Source organism: Boleophthalmus pectinirostris, unplaced genomic scaffold, assembly GCF_026225935.1.
Source record: "Boleophthalmus pectinirostris isolate CB_2022bp ecotype Guang Dong unplaced genomic scaffold, ASM2622593v1 HiC_scaffold_8, whole genome shotgun sequence".
NCBI lineage: Eukaryota > Metazoa > Chordata > Actinopteri > Gobiiformes > Gobiidae > Boleophthalmus > Boleophthalmus pectinirostris.
In genome coordinates this window covers 28,092,185-28,107,852 of record NW_026571515.1, presented here as the reverse complement: position 1 = coordinate 28,107,852, position 15,668 = coordinate 28,092,185, and the positions used below count along the sequence as shown (strand labels likewise).

Genomic DNA, 15,668 nt, shown 5'->3' with positions numbered 1-15,668 from the left:
GGAACATTTTAGGCAAACAGTTGACAGACTCACCATCACAAACTTTCATAGAGCATCTTTAAGGAGAGAATGCATTTACACTTCTGATCTTGTAATATTTGTTTGTTTATCTCAGTCCAATCCCAACGTAGCCCCCCGCTGTGCCAGTGCTACTTACAAACAGGAAGCCCCCCTCCATACATTAGCATATAGGAAAGGTCACGGGCAGACGTGGATCTGGTTGTCTTTCCTCCTCCCACTGAGATAAGGTCCAGCTGGGAACGTCCTATGCACTACCTGATGCGTGACACACTGCCCTGGGGAAAACCTGACTATTTATCTCTGCACTAATTTACAGTATGTTTTGTAAAACGAAAACAAATATATTTTTTTCTTATAGGTTCCTTTTTATTGGAGGCATGTTTTTAATGATTTGTCTAATTCTAACAGAGATGTTGGTTAGTTTCATCTTTTTTATGTTTTTACGCTTGTTTTTTTTCCCAGTTATTTCAAACCTTACTTTTTTTCTACACTCAAAACTGGCTCACCTCTGGATCGGCTCTGAATAGGTCACAGTAAAATAGACTGTTTGACTGGCCAAGGTCACGTAACACTGAGAAGTCATAAAGCACTTTGTCAACAGTCGCTATATCAACTCTTAACAATCTGGCATCGTGTTCTCCCCTACCTCCCTCATCCACTTTTTTACGACGATGCCGCTTCAAATGCATCTGAAGTTGTGTTGTTGTTTTTAATAGTTAAACTTTGGTGCAGTTAAACCAGTGACAACTATTTGTGCTGTGACTACCAGTATGAATGACCCAATAATCAAGCTTGCTGGAGTGGACCCGGATTTGGAACACAGAGCGGAGAAAAGATGCCCTCGTCCTGAGCGGGTGGGGCAGATTGGATTATGGGTAGGCAGGCCTGTCAGTGGCTGAGGGAGCAGGGCTGCAGGCTCAGGGGGGCAACAGGTGCGCCTCTCGCCAGCGTCCACTAAATGAGACTAATCACACAGGCCTGAACAGCACCGGAAACTGTAGGGACAGAGGGACACACAGGGCGGACACTGGACCAAGACCAAAAATACCTTAAGTCATAGTATTGCAGAGGAAATTAAAGCAGCACGAAAAGGAATAACATTTTTCAGGCTTGATTCACTGTGAGAAATTAGAGCTATGTAAATTTAAATTACTCGAATTAACTTGATTTTAGTAGAAATCATTTCACAAGGAATAAGACTTTTTTTTTTTACTATTTTAGCTTAAGTACAAAAAGTAGTTGTTTTTCTCATCTTCAGTGTTTCAACTACAAAAAGACTGAATAAATTTACTTATCACGTGAAATTTACTAAAATCAGTATAACATTTCTTAATTCAAGCCATTTTAACTTTAGGTTAGAGTTTTTGTAGTGTTGGAAATCTATGGCCTTGCTCAAATACATTTTACTGATTCTTACAGATTTTTTAATCTCTTAAGTTATAATGTAACTGACCTCTGTCTCTTAAAAATGAACCACACTTAAGACCCATAGTTGTGGAAATTGGCTTTATTTGTGAAGGAATGTTACAAATTAGAGCATAGATTGTTTTACACTTTGGAAATTTACTTTCTATTTTCGTTCACGGCTTAATGCACATTGCACTCTTTAACAGCTGTTCATTTAGGTCATTTTGAAACAGAGATCCCAAGACTATTTTTAGTTTTCATTTTACTTCATATTCTGTTGGGTTCATGTTTAAGATTTCTTACTTATCTGTTTAAATTTGTTAGTGAAAAATCTTGATCTTGGCTAATTTGTCTTTAAGGAAGGAACATTTTTCCCTCATGGCAAGATGGTTCACAGTTCAATTCCCAAACATGGAGATTTTTTTTTTACAATTTCCATCTTCAGTTCGTTCAGTTTCTTTTGTTTGCCATAAAGCGTGTGCTTGGGCATAGTCACTAAAATAAAAAGATATGCTATGAAAATGCAGTGTTATCAAAAAGGAACATCATCCCTTTCCAGTTATGAAAACTAGCAAAAATATCCTGCCAGCCATGTTTTATTACTCTGATCTTTGTTGGGGATTGTCCTCACAACCATGACCTTGTCCTTACAAAACTGGCCTGCACTATCACAATGAAACACAAGCCACATTTGCACATGGCCTCAGTAAGGAGTGGAGCTGGAGAAAACTGTAATCCTCAAATCCCTCTCTGGACGCCCAATGTCTTGTTTTGGACGGTCCTGGGATTCTTTGAGTAACACACACCGACGTGAATGATGGACACGATCTATTCTTAGCCCCGGCAGAATCTTCCCAACCTTTGCCGCAAATATCACATTGCTGATGTATTCCATATTAAATGACTGAGTTTTAAAGGAGCGGGCCGGCGCAGTGTCTGTTATCAACAACCATAATGTGCTAGATTAGCGCACACATGAGGGCCACCTGTTGTCACTTTTATGAAGGTCGCAGCTGTGGGACTCAAAGTGGTCTTTTTAAAGGTCCGCGCAATGGTCAATGTGATTCAGGAGTCATACAACAGGAATAAAGCGGTTTGGGGCAGTTTAAATTCACATGGACAGCAGTGTAACAGGAGACCAAACTCCCCAAGTCCAGATTTAGAGAAGACTTCTGCTCAAAACTATGGGTTGTTATGCTCCAAAGTGGCGCAGATGCAAACAAAAATAACTGATCTAGCCAAAACAAATGAAAAGTTAGAGAGCAGGCTATCTGTCACTTAAAACAGTGTATTAGACTTCGACTTAGACACACGTTATTGATCCACAAGGGAAATTATTTGGGCACAGTGGCTCACATATCACAATATAATATAATAACAAAGAATAGCAAAAATATAAATGGTAATAATACATTTTTAGTAAGTACCAAAATAGAAAGAGATTGTTGTCAGATAAGGCATACATATATAAATGTATATGTGCAAGTAAAAATAAAATATAGAAATATAGAAATACAAATATCTCAGCTATATACAAGCCTATCTTACAGTACACGATAGAGCAAATGGTTTCCTGTAGAATATATAATACAACTTAGCAAAAAAGAAGATATGTTTTTCAGAGTTCGGGTTTTATTGGATGGTTGTGTGTGTCAAATGTTGACTTGTAATTAATGTAAGTTTGGCAGTAATACTGAGAAAGTGGCTATTCTCGCATCTGCTTATAGGGACAACACGAAGTATAATGACTTTTTATTTTCAGTGTGAACTGGCCAATTTTGTGTATATGTGGAATAAATACACTGGGTATGAATCAATACTGTTAAATAAGATGATTTTAACTTCAAATAAGCACAATAAAATCCTCCAGCTAAGGTAGTCATGACAAAACCTAGCGCAAGATCTAGATATGGGTCCTCCTGACAGGTCACCCCAGCAGCACAGATGTGACAAATGCAGTGAACAGATTTAGACAAAATTAAGTGTACCTTAGCCAGTGATCAAATAATGGATGTTATTGTTGTACTAAAAGCCATTTGAATGTTATACTTTCATTAATATTCATTTTATTTTTTGTAATAGTTGTCTTGTTCCTCTGATATCCTGTTCTATTATACATTGTACTTTCTAAAACTTTCTCTGTCAGTTCCAACAAAACCGTCATTATTATTTCAATAATCTCTAATCCTCTTGTGTAATTATAGGTTTAGTAAAAGTACCTCGCCCATGTCATTTGAGTACATTTCACTGGCACATGCCCAAGTTAAGACTTATATGTTACCCTGCGTACTTTACGTTTGTGCTCAGTTCATTTCAGGCCTATTAAGAAGCACAAGGGCATTGCTAATTACCCACAACTCAGATCTGATAAAACTGACTTTAGTCAATCACTCACCGCCCACACTGTTGTCCACTGTCTGAAAACCTCTCCATACAGCACTATTATAAGCAGACACAAACACTCATTAGATTTCTATGTTTGTCTTAGTAACCAGATCTCGACTCCGGTCAAAGGGCAGTTCTTTAAAATACTGTAACAAGGCTATTACAGGTGTCTCAAGAAAGCATTTTGTTGAAAGACCATTGGTTAGACAAGCCAAAAATAAGGTGCTGTTTAAAGGTGCCTATGTAACTTTTTCTGGTGGAGAGTCTGCCACTTCCATAGAGATGTTATTGCTTATCTAAAATGTTCCATGAAACTTTTTTCAGCAGTAGCAACACCTGTAAATTGATAAAGACAAGATAGATAAGTGTAATGTGATACTGTGAAACTCTGTATTACTAGTAATATTGCAGTATTGTTCAGTAGTCAGTGGTCATAATTGTATGCCTGATCTAAGTATTTTCACTGTATTAACCTAGATTTATTTTTCATCATTGCGACCACATCATGACAGAATGACATAAGTGTTCACAATGCTGTTGGCTTTGTACACCATGTCTCCATAAAGCGTGCTTTTCAGTAAATAGAGCGGGGCTTTTATGAGAAAGCATTACTTCCACATGCAGAAATGACTGTTGAGAGCTTTTAGTACATTAACATAAGAATGAGTCAGAGGCGTCCGTGCCAGGCCTAACAGTGCCGTAGTCGTCATGTTGGACTATTCCAGCTCATTGTCAGCCAATATCCAGGCTTTTTCCCTGAAACTAAACGATCCCATTCCCCTCGGACTCATGTCAAATTAAGCAAATTTACAGCTTAGCACTTAAGAAGTTCCCTGTGTGCCAAGAGCAGTGGCAGCAGCAGCCTGTGTCACCGACTGAAAGAGCTCCACTGTGGTGAGTTGGGTTTTTCTACAGAGCGCTTTGCAAATTGTGAGACCGGGATTTCTTTTGGTTATTCTGCTCTGATTAGGAACTTAAAGGTGCACTAAGTAACTTTTCTGGTGGACAGTCTGCCATCTGCTTGTTTCCATGGAGATGCTATTGCTTTTCCTGGAATGTTTCACAGTATGGCATTAAAATTTCCTAGAAAGTATTTCACTATTGATGTTATTGCTCAAAATTACTCACTGTATGTAAGATTTCCTCTCCACAGATCTGTCCTGTAACTTGTTCTGCTGACACCACTGGCTCGTCTCCATGGAGATAGCATGTTTAATGCCATACTGTGTAATTTTCAATGCAAAATGATGGAATTGCCATGGAGCCAAGCACATAGTGTACCTCTCAAGTTTCTCAGATTTTGGAGCATTATTCATTCTCTCCTCACAGTTGGTCAGGCCCTGCCCACTTTTACATTTGACAGCTTCTAAACTGCACTTTGAAAACTGCACTGTTTTGTTGGCACTTCCAGTTAAGCAGGAATCCAGTATATTTCTATGAAGAAGTAGAAAAAATATTATGTAAAGCAGAGTGATTAGTGTAAGGTTTAAATTTTCATATCCGCCGGCGAGTCAAAAATGCACCCTTTCTCTTGGTGGTTTTAAAACAGTTTTGTCTGCTCCATGCAAAATTTTACAACCAAAATTCATTAACATCCGCACCTGCCCTGCATTGGACACAACTGGCTGTCATTCTCTGCTTACTTTTATCGGAATTAATTCTATTGGTTTTATCTCTGCTGTGATCCAGGTTTGTCAGTCAGTTTGCCCTTACAGACTTTTTCTGAAGACATTTATTACTTGGTTTGAAAAGCTCAACCATCAATGCTGTGCATAACATTCACACCTGAGGACAGATCTCACCACTTGAAGGTTCTAATGGCTACAAGGCTTGACACCAGCCACCATCTTGCTGCACTTGTTCTATGGTAGCTGTTTATTCAGTGTTTAGCTCTGGGGTTGACTAATCTGCTGCAGTGGGCAAACCCAAGGCAAAGTAAAACAAATAGAACACAATGTTTGGTATTTCTGGGTAAACATTTGTGGAGGGCGCCGATGGAGGCTCATTTTTCACGAGCTGTTTAAAGGACGGGGACGCTAATCTTTCCACTGGATTGTGTTTGTGCTTGGAAGATGACAACCCCGTGTTTACCAAATAACATCTCCACTGTAACAGAAGCCCACCACCCCAGCTCCCAAACACAGAGCTTTATCTAAATGTGCACACTTCAAATTAAGTCACAGTTTAGTCCCAACAACACATTATTGGAAACGTCCTTTTTGTATTCAGTCTCTAACTCAGTAATTTTGTTGAACCATTTTAAACCAACCATTTAGATTCAGAAGGAAAATTAACATGGGGACAGCAACTCAGAAATACATTATATAAACAATGATTAATAAAAGAGCAAATATTATAGTAATAACAATAATAAATAAAATAATAGTAGTCAAATTATGTAAACTGGATGAGTGCCATTTTGCAGATTTGTATATGAACAAGTACAGTTTAATTATCTTGCCACTGAAGTCAAACATCAAGTTATATAAAGTGCCCTTAGTGCACATTTCTTAGTAGACAAATTTCTGTTCTCTATGTTATAATATTGTTTCCTCATCAGAAACTTACCTGGAGTTGTGTTTTGTTTCATTTACACATGTTTAATACACAAACCCTGCATATTCAGGCTGAATATTTCTCTCAAATGCAAAATACTCTGTTCTACCTTGTGATGTCATGTGGTAATACTGTACAGGAAGAGCTCCACACACTTTTTATAGAAGTTAAAGTTTAAAAGTAGCTGTTAACTTGAAAGCTACAGCTTCATGACATCTGAAGGTGGAGCCAAGAGTTTTGATGTAGACAAACCAAAAATAAAGAATTATTCAGTCATGTGAGAATGAAATGAAACACAACTCCAGGTATGTTTTTGAGGAGGTAACAACATTATGACATGGCTCACAAAAGTCAATTTGGAGTAATATAAGACATTTTAAAGGCAACTTTATATGCACTCCTGTGGTAACACATGGTTAGAAAAACATCCCAAGTTAAGGGTTATATGTTATACATTATACGTATACTCTATGGGTCCAGATACAGGATGGACATGCTTCATCTTTCCACTGTTTAAATGTCTACAAGCTAGTCACTTCTGGCCACGATTCTGGAGAAAGGTACAAATCTAGGAATATTCAAAAACAGAGAACAAAATTTCTACATAAGCACAATCTAATCTACCTTAAGCCTAACCTGAACAATACAATACACCACTTTGCTTTCTCTTGACTCCACTGAAACGCAAATATGTTTTTATACCATTCCACGTCACTCTGAGCCTCTGACCCGCATCACTGTGACCTGGCATCACCGGGGCCAGTTTTGCAGGTTTTCCCCATTAATAATCTCCATGTTTGTTTGGACCAGCCCTGTGCTCAAACTGTGAGGAGAAGAATGCATTGTTAACATCTTTGTCCGGCCAGAAAAAGTGTGTTGAAAGGCAAAGATTTGGAGATACACCTCAATGTAAAGAATGTGAGGTGTGTTGATGGAAAAATGTGGTTAGGTCAGACGCAAACCATAAGGACAGGTGGTAAAGAAACAATTGCTGAATTTAATTTTTTTGTATTAAACTTAAACAAGGATTCATGCAAGACTACTATTTCTAGTCAAAACTGTTACAGTAGTAGTATTTTATTGATCATTCTTTTCCATCTAAATATTTAATAATGAATTATATTAAGTATATGTTTTAAGTAGATAATCATTTTCTTTGTATCAACATTACACTGAAAAGTAATTACATTTATTTCAAGTTTCATATCAACTTAAAGGTGCACTATGAAACTTCAGGTGGGTGGTCCAGCATACACTCTGACTTGCCTCTCCACAGATCTGACTTATGGGCCTAATGGTATGATCAACTTGTCTCCTTGGAAAAGGTTAAGGCCATGTTGTGGAACAGTGTAGGCAAAAAGAAGTTACATCTCTATTGAGACAAGTGTGAAGTGGCCGACCCTCCACAAGAAAAGTCTCATACTGCAGCTTTAAGTCATATGAAACAAAACTGCACTGTGTTTAGGTTTTGTTTTTCATAGGCAATGTTGAGTAGTTGTCAAAACTATTCTTTATTATGCATGATGACACAATCATAAATAGTATTTTGTATTAAAAGTTCTCTATTTAACCAATGTTTTTAAGCTCACCCATTTAAGTGCGATGAGGTCAGTGCAGTTTGACCGGTGGTTGCTAAGCTAAAACAACACAGATCTTCAGTTGTGGTTGGAGACGACCAGTGGAAAATATAAAAGTGGTGGAAATGGCTCTTTTTTCAGAACTTTGATCTTGAAACTATCTCATGCCTCCATCATAAAAGTTTCCGATCTGTGGTTTTAGTAGTAGCTCTCCAACGTGAGTGGAAATTTGTACTATATAAAGTCGACCTGTTCTTCCTCTTCTTCTTCTTCTTCTTACGTTGATTTTGCTGTAGTGTCACTTAGAGCTTAGAGCTGTGTGTACGAGACTTGATTTCCAAACAGATATGGTCGTTTCTGAAGTCTTTATTCAACCAGATTACTACAGAACTGAAAACAATTGCTTTATGACCACAGACCCTTCATTGTGCCTTAAAACTTTTAATGTTTAATTTTTTCTGTTCTATACAGAGACACAAAACCTGGCTGTACATCCATCCATCTTCTTCCGCTTTTATGGTGCAGGGCGGGGGCAGATGCCCCGAGCCACCTCAGCTGACTCCTCTCAATAAGGGGGAGCAGCAGCTCTGCTCCAAGCTCCTCGTGTGTGTCTGAGCTCCTCACCCTCTCTCTAAGGGAGAGCCCAGCCATTCTGTGGAGGAAACTCATTTCAACCACTTGTATCTGTGATCTTGTTCTTTCGGTCATTACTCAAAACTCCTGACCATGGGTGAGAATAACGTGGACTGACTGGAGATCGAGAGACCCATGATGACAACTTTTACCTCTTTTTCAGTAATACTATTTTGTGACGAGAGTACACTGATTGACTGCATTTTCCTCCTGCTCTACTCAACCTCAACAATTTGTATCAGGCCAGATTTGAGCCAACACACTTGAGAATGCTGCTCTGTGTGCTGCTCTCACAGATGCCAGGGCCATTCACGCAGAGCTACATAAGGCCAAACCACATGTTCCGACGGCCCCTGCCTCCAATAAGGTCTTGTTAATGTTAAATTGGATGACTGTGTGTCCAATTCTGTGTTTCCTCAGAGGTGTCTCAGGCGCAACAGCTGCTACCAATGGTGAAGCTGCCCCCTCTTTCTGCTGTGTGATGAGGGCGCTCCAAAATAAGCCCATACACATGCAAAAATAGATAAATGAAGAGCTATTGGGAGAGGGCGAGGATGTAAAGAGGGGTCTGACTGGGGCAGCGCACCAGGGAGATGAGAGACATCTATAATCTGAAGCACAGATGAACAAGTGGAATGAGTTCAAATACACTTGATCTGTGAGACACACAGGACACTGGTCTGTCTGCTGTAAAACAGACTTGTGGAGCAGGGGGTTTGTCCACATGAAGCACTTTTAGCAGAAGCTAACACTCTCCTAGCAAACCAAATAGGGCTACTGCATGACAAATACAAATGTGTTTTTAATCACAAATATGTTTGTTACTAGTAAAAATCTGGTTGCCTTTTCCTTCTTGTTTTGTTCTAGGATGTGTTGTTTTTTTCTACTATTGTGTGTGTCTCTGTCATATTGGTCTATGCTCCCGGCTCGTCCATGGCCTGTAGCAGCTTCTGTCTTCATAAATCGTAGCTTGGATTCAGACTCACTGTACAGTATCTGTCTTTATCTGAGGAGCAGAGACATGGCCACCTGCTCTTCCTTTGCCCCCTCCCTCAGTGTCCCTCCCTCTATTCCCCTCCCTCTGTGCTTTGTGAACTTAATAAAAGCTGCCATTAAGCAGCGCTTCATCTGTTTGGGCCTAATGTGCCTTATAGGCATCATGTGACCACATATGCAGAGCACACCTGTCGCACTCTCCCAGTCTGCTCCTGGCACATCAGCCCTTCATGCTCGAGCATGTGCACGTGCTCGTGCACGCTCACAGGGCATTTACAGTGTACACTCTGTGTTTCATGAAGTACGCACCTGTCACAGACACTCACAGACAGGAAGCTCATGTTGGTTTAGTATGTTTTTATTTCACTGAGTGAAAAGCTCAATCTTTGCATAAGACATGCACAAACAGAGAAAACATAAATATAGCACAATGAAGATGGAAAGCACTGATTCCAAGGAAATAAATATGAAACACTGAAGAGAGTAGTGCTGAGGGCAACAAATTCAAGTGGAGACTTACAAAATTGCTTCTTTGTCAACTTCTCATAGAAAACGTCTCATGAATCTCACTAAATTGAATGCTAACGGGAGATGGCTTTTAGTCCAAAAGTGCAATATATTTTACAAAGTCTAAAATGTGGCTGCTGCAGTGAGCAGGCGCCTTTCAGATTACATTCTCCAGCTCTGGAAATACATCTCCCTGTTTCTTCACCACTTCTGTGCACCATCTCTTACAGAATTAATTTCTCCTGTAAAAGGATCTGTCGTTTCAGCAGAAGCTGAAGCTGGATTTGGAGGTCGTTTCCGTCTGGTTTTAGTGTAATATAATTTTCTGTTTATTCATTTTTTTCTGGTAGATTATATACAGGAGCCAGCTGGCTGACAGATGGTGATGCCTTTACCCATGTCTGTCTTTTTATTAGAAAAAGCCTCAGAAGAAGCAGGAAGGACAGGAACAGCTGTAGACGGGACAGAACAAGTGACGCCCGGGCCACTGGACGGGAGTGCGGAGAGACACAGGGCGAGCGAGGCAAAGGAGAGAGAGACACTGGGCGAGCGAGGCAGAGGAGAGATAGGGCAGCAGGAGCAGGGCCTGAGGCTGGACCCACACAGAGGTGTTCTGTTCTGGTCCTGATGGAGAAACACTGATCTGTGGCTGCACAGAGGCAGGGCTGCTGTGCTTTGTATCACTCCAGTTGGATTAATGGCAGAACAAAGCAGAGGGAGAAGCACAAGGTCATGAAATATGAATCGGAGCTGGGACAGAGCCAAGAGGAACCTCTTTTGGAGCGCCGCTCGCATGTTAGGTCTGCTCGCAGGCTTCAAACACTATACAGTACAGTGTATCTGTATTTATAGTTTATTTAATGTCAACTTTTATACAAATTCTGCTATTTCACAGCTGCACACACAAAAAGAAACTAAATTCAAGTGCACAGGACTTTGAAGGGAGGCTGGGTGACTCGGCCTGTGAGGCTTGAGCTCAAAGAAAATATTTTCATCTAAAGAAAAAAATATAACACACAAAAATGCTTATTAATAAAACAGAATGTTTGTGTAGTTTTAAACTGAGTTTTGACAAAATGACAGTAAACCATAATTCTGCTTGACCATGGTCTTCCAGATGGTTGGACCAACAGAAAGTAAAGTCACACACACAAGCAAACTAAAGTGAGGCTATTTGAATTTTGAACTTTTTATTATTTCATTTCTCCTTTTACGACTTTTCTTTTTAAAGGAAGCTGTTCATCAAAGAGCATTTTGTTCATATATAGTTATTTTTTACAGAGGAAAATACTGTACAACCATTTTTTTATTTTTTCAAAACAATGTTTGGTGGAATATCATTGACACACACTTTTCCCTATTGTGATTATTTTTCCAATGCCAAGCTCTGGAAATCTTCCCTTTGCGTGTGTCCACTGTTCAATACATAATAATAATAATAATTTAGAACTACAGTAAGTCAGCCTCTTCACAATCCTCTTCAATTACAGTCCATATTAGTGTTCCTAACCAAGCCACACCCATGTCAGGGGCGGTCCATTTTTATCCAATCACAGAAAATCAAAAAATAAAAACCAGTTTTTAAATAAGTCACATAACAAGAGTTCTTTGTCACACTAACATCTATTTGTGCATCAAAGCAAAGTGAACTAAAACAACATTAAAGCAAATTCCCTGTTAAAAGATATATATCATATTTTTCTGACGGTAAAAATGAACCTAAAAAGTGCAATAACACCCTAAAAATGTCTCATTGGAAGGTCACATAAATATTAAATTAAAAGCATAACATTAACAGGAGTTCAACCACAGCCAAAGTGAAAAAGAAAAAAACCAACAATGCCATTTGGACATTTTTGGGTCTGTACATTTTCAACATAAAACTACTTTCCCGGTGCTGAAATATCCCACTGCATCCAAATGTCTCTTTACTTCCTGTGGGCAGCCCAACCCTCCCGTTTTGATTTAAATACAGCTTCATCCAAATCGATATGCATCTAACTATAACACAACAAAATGACAATTTAATGCAGTGATGCCAACGGTAACAAAAATAGTCTTAAATATGAGCAGGAGTTCTCTATGTTTGTAATGGTCAGCTAATATAGAAAAGTGCACTATCCACACACAGACTTGATTCCTCTGAGGGGCCCTTGGGTGGGGCCCAGTACAGGAGGGGTACATTACAGGGACTTAGCTTGGTTTTTGGTGCTAGTGGGACACAGCTAGCAGAATGTCACGAGAACTGTAGAGACTGACCAAACAGCTACTGGTCAAATCCAGATTGAGAACAAAGTAAAACATCCGAGAAAAGGAGCTTTATACTCTTCCTCACAATGTCTAATAATATTAATATTATTATTATTATTCATAATACAGAAAAGATCAAAACCTCTGAGGGTATTCCCCTTGGTGATCCGCTTGCCTTTGCTTATAGAATATCCACAGCACTTTTCTCCTTAGATCATCGTTCACACACACACACACTTACATATATAGTTATATAGAGAGATTTGTTTTTGTTTTTCTTGTTTTTTTTCACACATAATAAAGTGAAAAAATAAAAATAAATTAAAGTCAAACATGCACCCACACAAAAGACTGATGTGTAGTAAAATGTTTTACATTGCTGCCCCCTTATTTGTAAAAGTGGGGCCTATGACTGTGTCTCTGTTCATATTTTTTCTTAATGCATAATTGAATTAATAATGTTGGTCACCTTGTAAACATGATCATTAATCAGTGTGGGCCGTCACTAGTTTGAGTACAAGTCTGAACAGGATGTGTGCGGCCTCCATGTCTTTGTTCTCACTTCTCAGTCTTAACTTAGAGTTCAGGGCTCCTGCTGTTCCACTGGGGGGCTCTGCAGTGGGGAAGAGTGGTTAACGGAAGCACTCAGAGCCTCTGCACTGTCCTTCTCTCTATCGCCCTCCACCATTGAGTCGTCATTTGAGTCAGAGTTCATGTCCTCCTCCTCGGGAGACAGGTCATCCTCTGCCTCTCCGGAGGTCCCAGTGGTGTCGTCCGGGCCAGAGCCCCCTCTCAGGGGGGTGGAGGAGTGGTTGGACAGGCCTGTGTCCTGGAGCATCTTTTTACTGAGGTCCAGGGAGTCGTTGAGGCCCAGCCCAGCGGCGTTCTTCAGGAAGAACATGGAGCTGCTGGTGTCTGTCAGATTCAGGGAGCTGTCCAGGGCCGTGTCCATGCCCATAGAGGACGGGGGGTATGGGTGACTGTAGTCTGAGCCCAGGGCTCCCCCCGGGTACAGCATGGAGGGGGTACTGTTCATGTGGGACATGCTCATAGACACAGGGGTGACTGCTGACACTACTCCGCTCAGATGGTGTCCTTCTTGTTTGGGTGAGACTGAGGGCAGCTCTCCACGCTCCTGCTTCTCATGCTTCCTCTTGTGGGAGTCCATCTGGGACATGCCCACAACAGTGTGCTTGCACTCAGGGAAGGTGCAGTGGAAATGCGAGCACTTGAGCTTGTACTTGCAGTCGGGCACCTCACAGTCGGCACTGGAGCTGAACTGGCAGAAGCCGGCTGCACTGATCACGTCCTGTTTGCCGTGGTGTTTGCGGTGGGCCGTCACCTTAGTGCTGTCTGTGCAGCGGAAGCCACAGCGCAGACAGTGGAAGTGGGTGCTGTTCCCTGAAAACTGGCAGTCAGGGAAGTTACAGATGAGCGAGGACTTGAAGCGCTTGAAGTCGTCCAGGACCAGGTTGTCGACACGGTCATGGTGCTGGGCATGCTTGTACATGTGCGTGCGCCCACAGAACTTGTACCCACAGTTCTCCCTGGTGCAGTGATAGTGGGTCACCTTCAGAGAGAACTGACAGTTGATATCTTTGCAGTTTTCATAGAGGTCATAGCGGCGAAAGCCCTCCAACATCATGCCCTCATCCAGCATCTTGCGCGAAGAGGCGGTCTTGCGGCGCTTGCCGAAAGGGGACATGTCCTCGATGATCCAGAAGCGCTTCTTGGCCCCGGTGGCCGTGGGAATGGAGATAGTGTTGCCTGGAGGAGAAGCACAGGAAACGGTGAGTGATACCAAAGCAAAGCTGCAGACAATAGACATATCATGGCAGCCACAGCCTCCTGCTGCAGCTCTAATGTAACTTACTCACAGCTGAGTAAGCACAGGGAGCCACACTTTTAGAATTCCTAATTCCCTGAATGATTAAAAGAGAGCGAATGATAGATTGACTTTGAAACATGACACTTTTACAGGGTGTCTTAGCCTCCAAACACACAGAGAGCTGTGGGTCTTAACCAACCCTCTTATCTTTATGTTGTTTTATGGGGGGCACCCACCTTTTGCAACACCCTAGGGTCACTGCTAATGATGTGCTCCCTGTTCTGCGAGACAGGAAGCAGTGGGCTTCGATAAAACTTGCGGCGTGATTAAAATAAGAGACTGCTGATGCAGCCCAGTTAATGGAAGCTAACCAGGGCCGTGCTTGGTACAGCAGGACGCCTTTATCTGTAATATAGCGGCTATTGCTTGAGTGGATTCTCCCAGTTAAGAGTCAGTGAGTTCATGTACATGTTTGTTTTGTGCATGCACTTTCCTCATGTTTCCTCTGGGCATGCTTTACAAACACAAGTGCAGAGAGGCCTGGCCTGAGTGACAGCTGCAGTGTTGGTTTGCGCCGGGGTAAGTACCTGCAGCATCCTGCACTATAGGGACGTCATTTTTAACCGGAGACGGAGTGGCAATGATGGGGCTGTAAGCTGGTGTGTTGGTTGGCATGACAACACTCCGAGTGGCTCCCAGAGAGGCGCTGAGCAGAGAGTATGACAGACAAGGTGGAGACAGGAGGTATGGGAGTGAGGAGAGGGGCGGGCGCAGAAGGGCAGGGGGGAGGGCCGGAGCCTGGAGCCCCGGCTGAGGAGGGGCGAGGGCGGGGAGAGCTGGAGGAGGAAGAGAAGGAGGAGGCGGAGGAGGAGGAGGAGAAGGAGGTGCTGTTTGGGTGGTGTCAGCAGGGGTGGTGGGAGCAGAAGGTGTGGTGGGGCAGCCTTGTCCTGGAGAGACAGGGTGACCAGAAGGGGTGGAGGGGGACACAGACAGAGGGGAACACACACCCACATATCCACAAACACAGTCACAGACACAGGGATGGGAGGTAGAAAAGGGAAAGATAAAAGAGAAGAGATGATACAAAATGAGCCCCATTCAAGACAAGTTACCCAAACACCAGCCAAAACAACATGATGAGAATAATAGTAAAATAGATCATATATTGCATGTGAAATGTGAAGTTTGCAGACAGGCTAAGATAGAAAACAAAGCAAACACTAAAATAAATATTAAGATGAAAAACTGTTTGGTGATCTATGCATTTAGCCCCAGGTCAGTAAAACTGCTCAAGTAAACAAAATGCCACGGGGATGTTTTCCGGCCAGTGGACAATGTAATTATCTACAATGGCCTCAAGTGCAAAAAGGATGCTTTATGAGACTGTCCAATAAAACTGTAATGGTTTTCTCTTAATATTTTGGCTGATGTATCATTATGCTATTGATTCAAATAGAAGTAAATCAAAAACATGATTGAAGAATGTGTGAAATGGCAATCTTGAGAAT

General features: G+C 41.4%; 1 protein-coding gene across 1 annotated transcript in view; it reads right to left on the bottom strand.

Annotated features, from left to right (window-relative positions):
* Positions 1 to 9,990: 9,990 nt before the first annotated feature.
* Positions 9,991 to 15,668, bottom strand: part of casz1 (castor zinc finger 1) — an 86,427-nt gene continuing 80,749 nt past the window's right edge. Inside the window, 2 exon segments of the mRNA XM_055165800.1 lie at positions 9,991 to 14,099; positions 14,748 to 15,107. Of these exon segments, the coding sequence (XP_055021775.1) occupies positions 12,916 to 14,099; positions 14,748 to 15,107 (1,544 nt within the window). The 3' untranslated portion in view covers positions 9,991 to 12,915.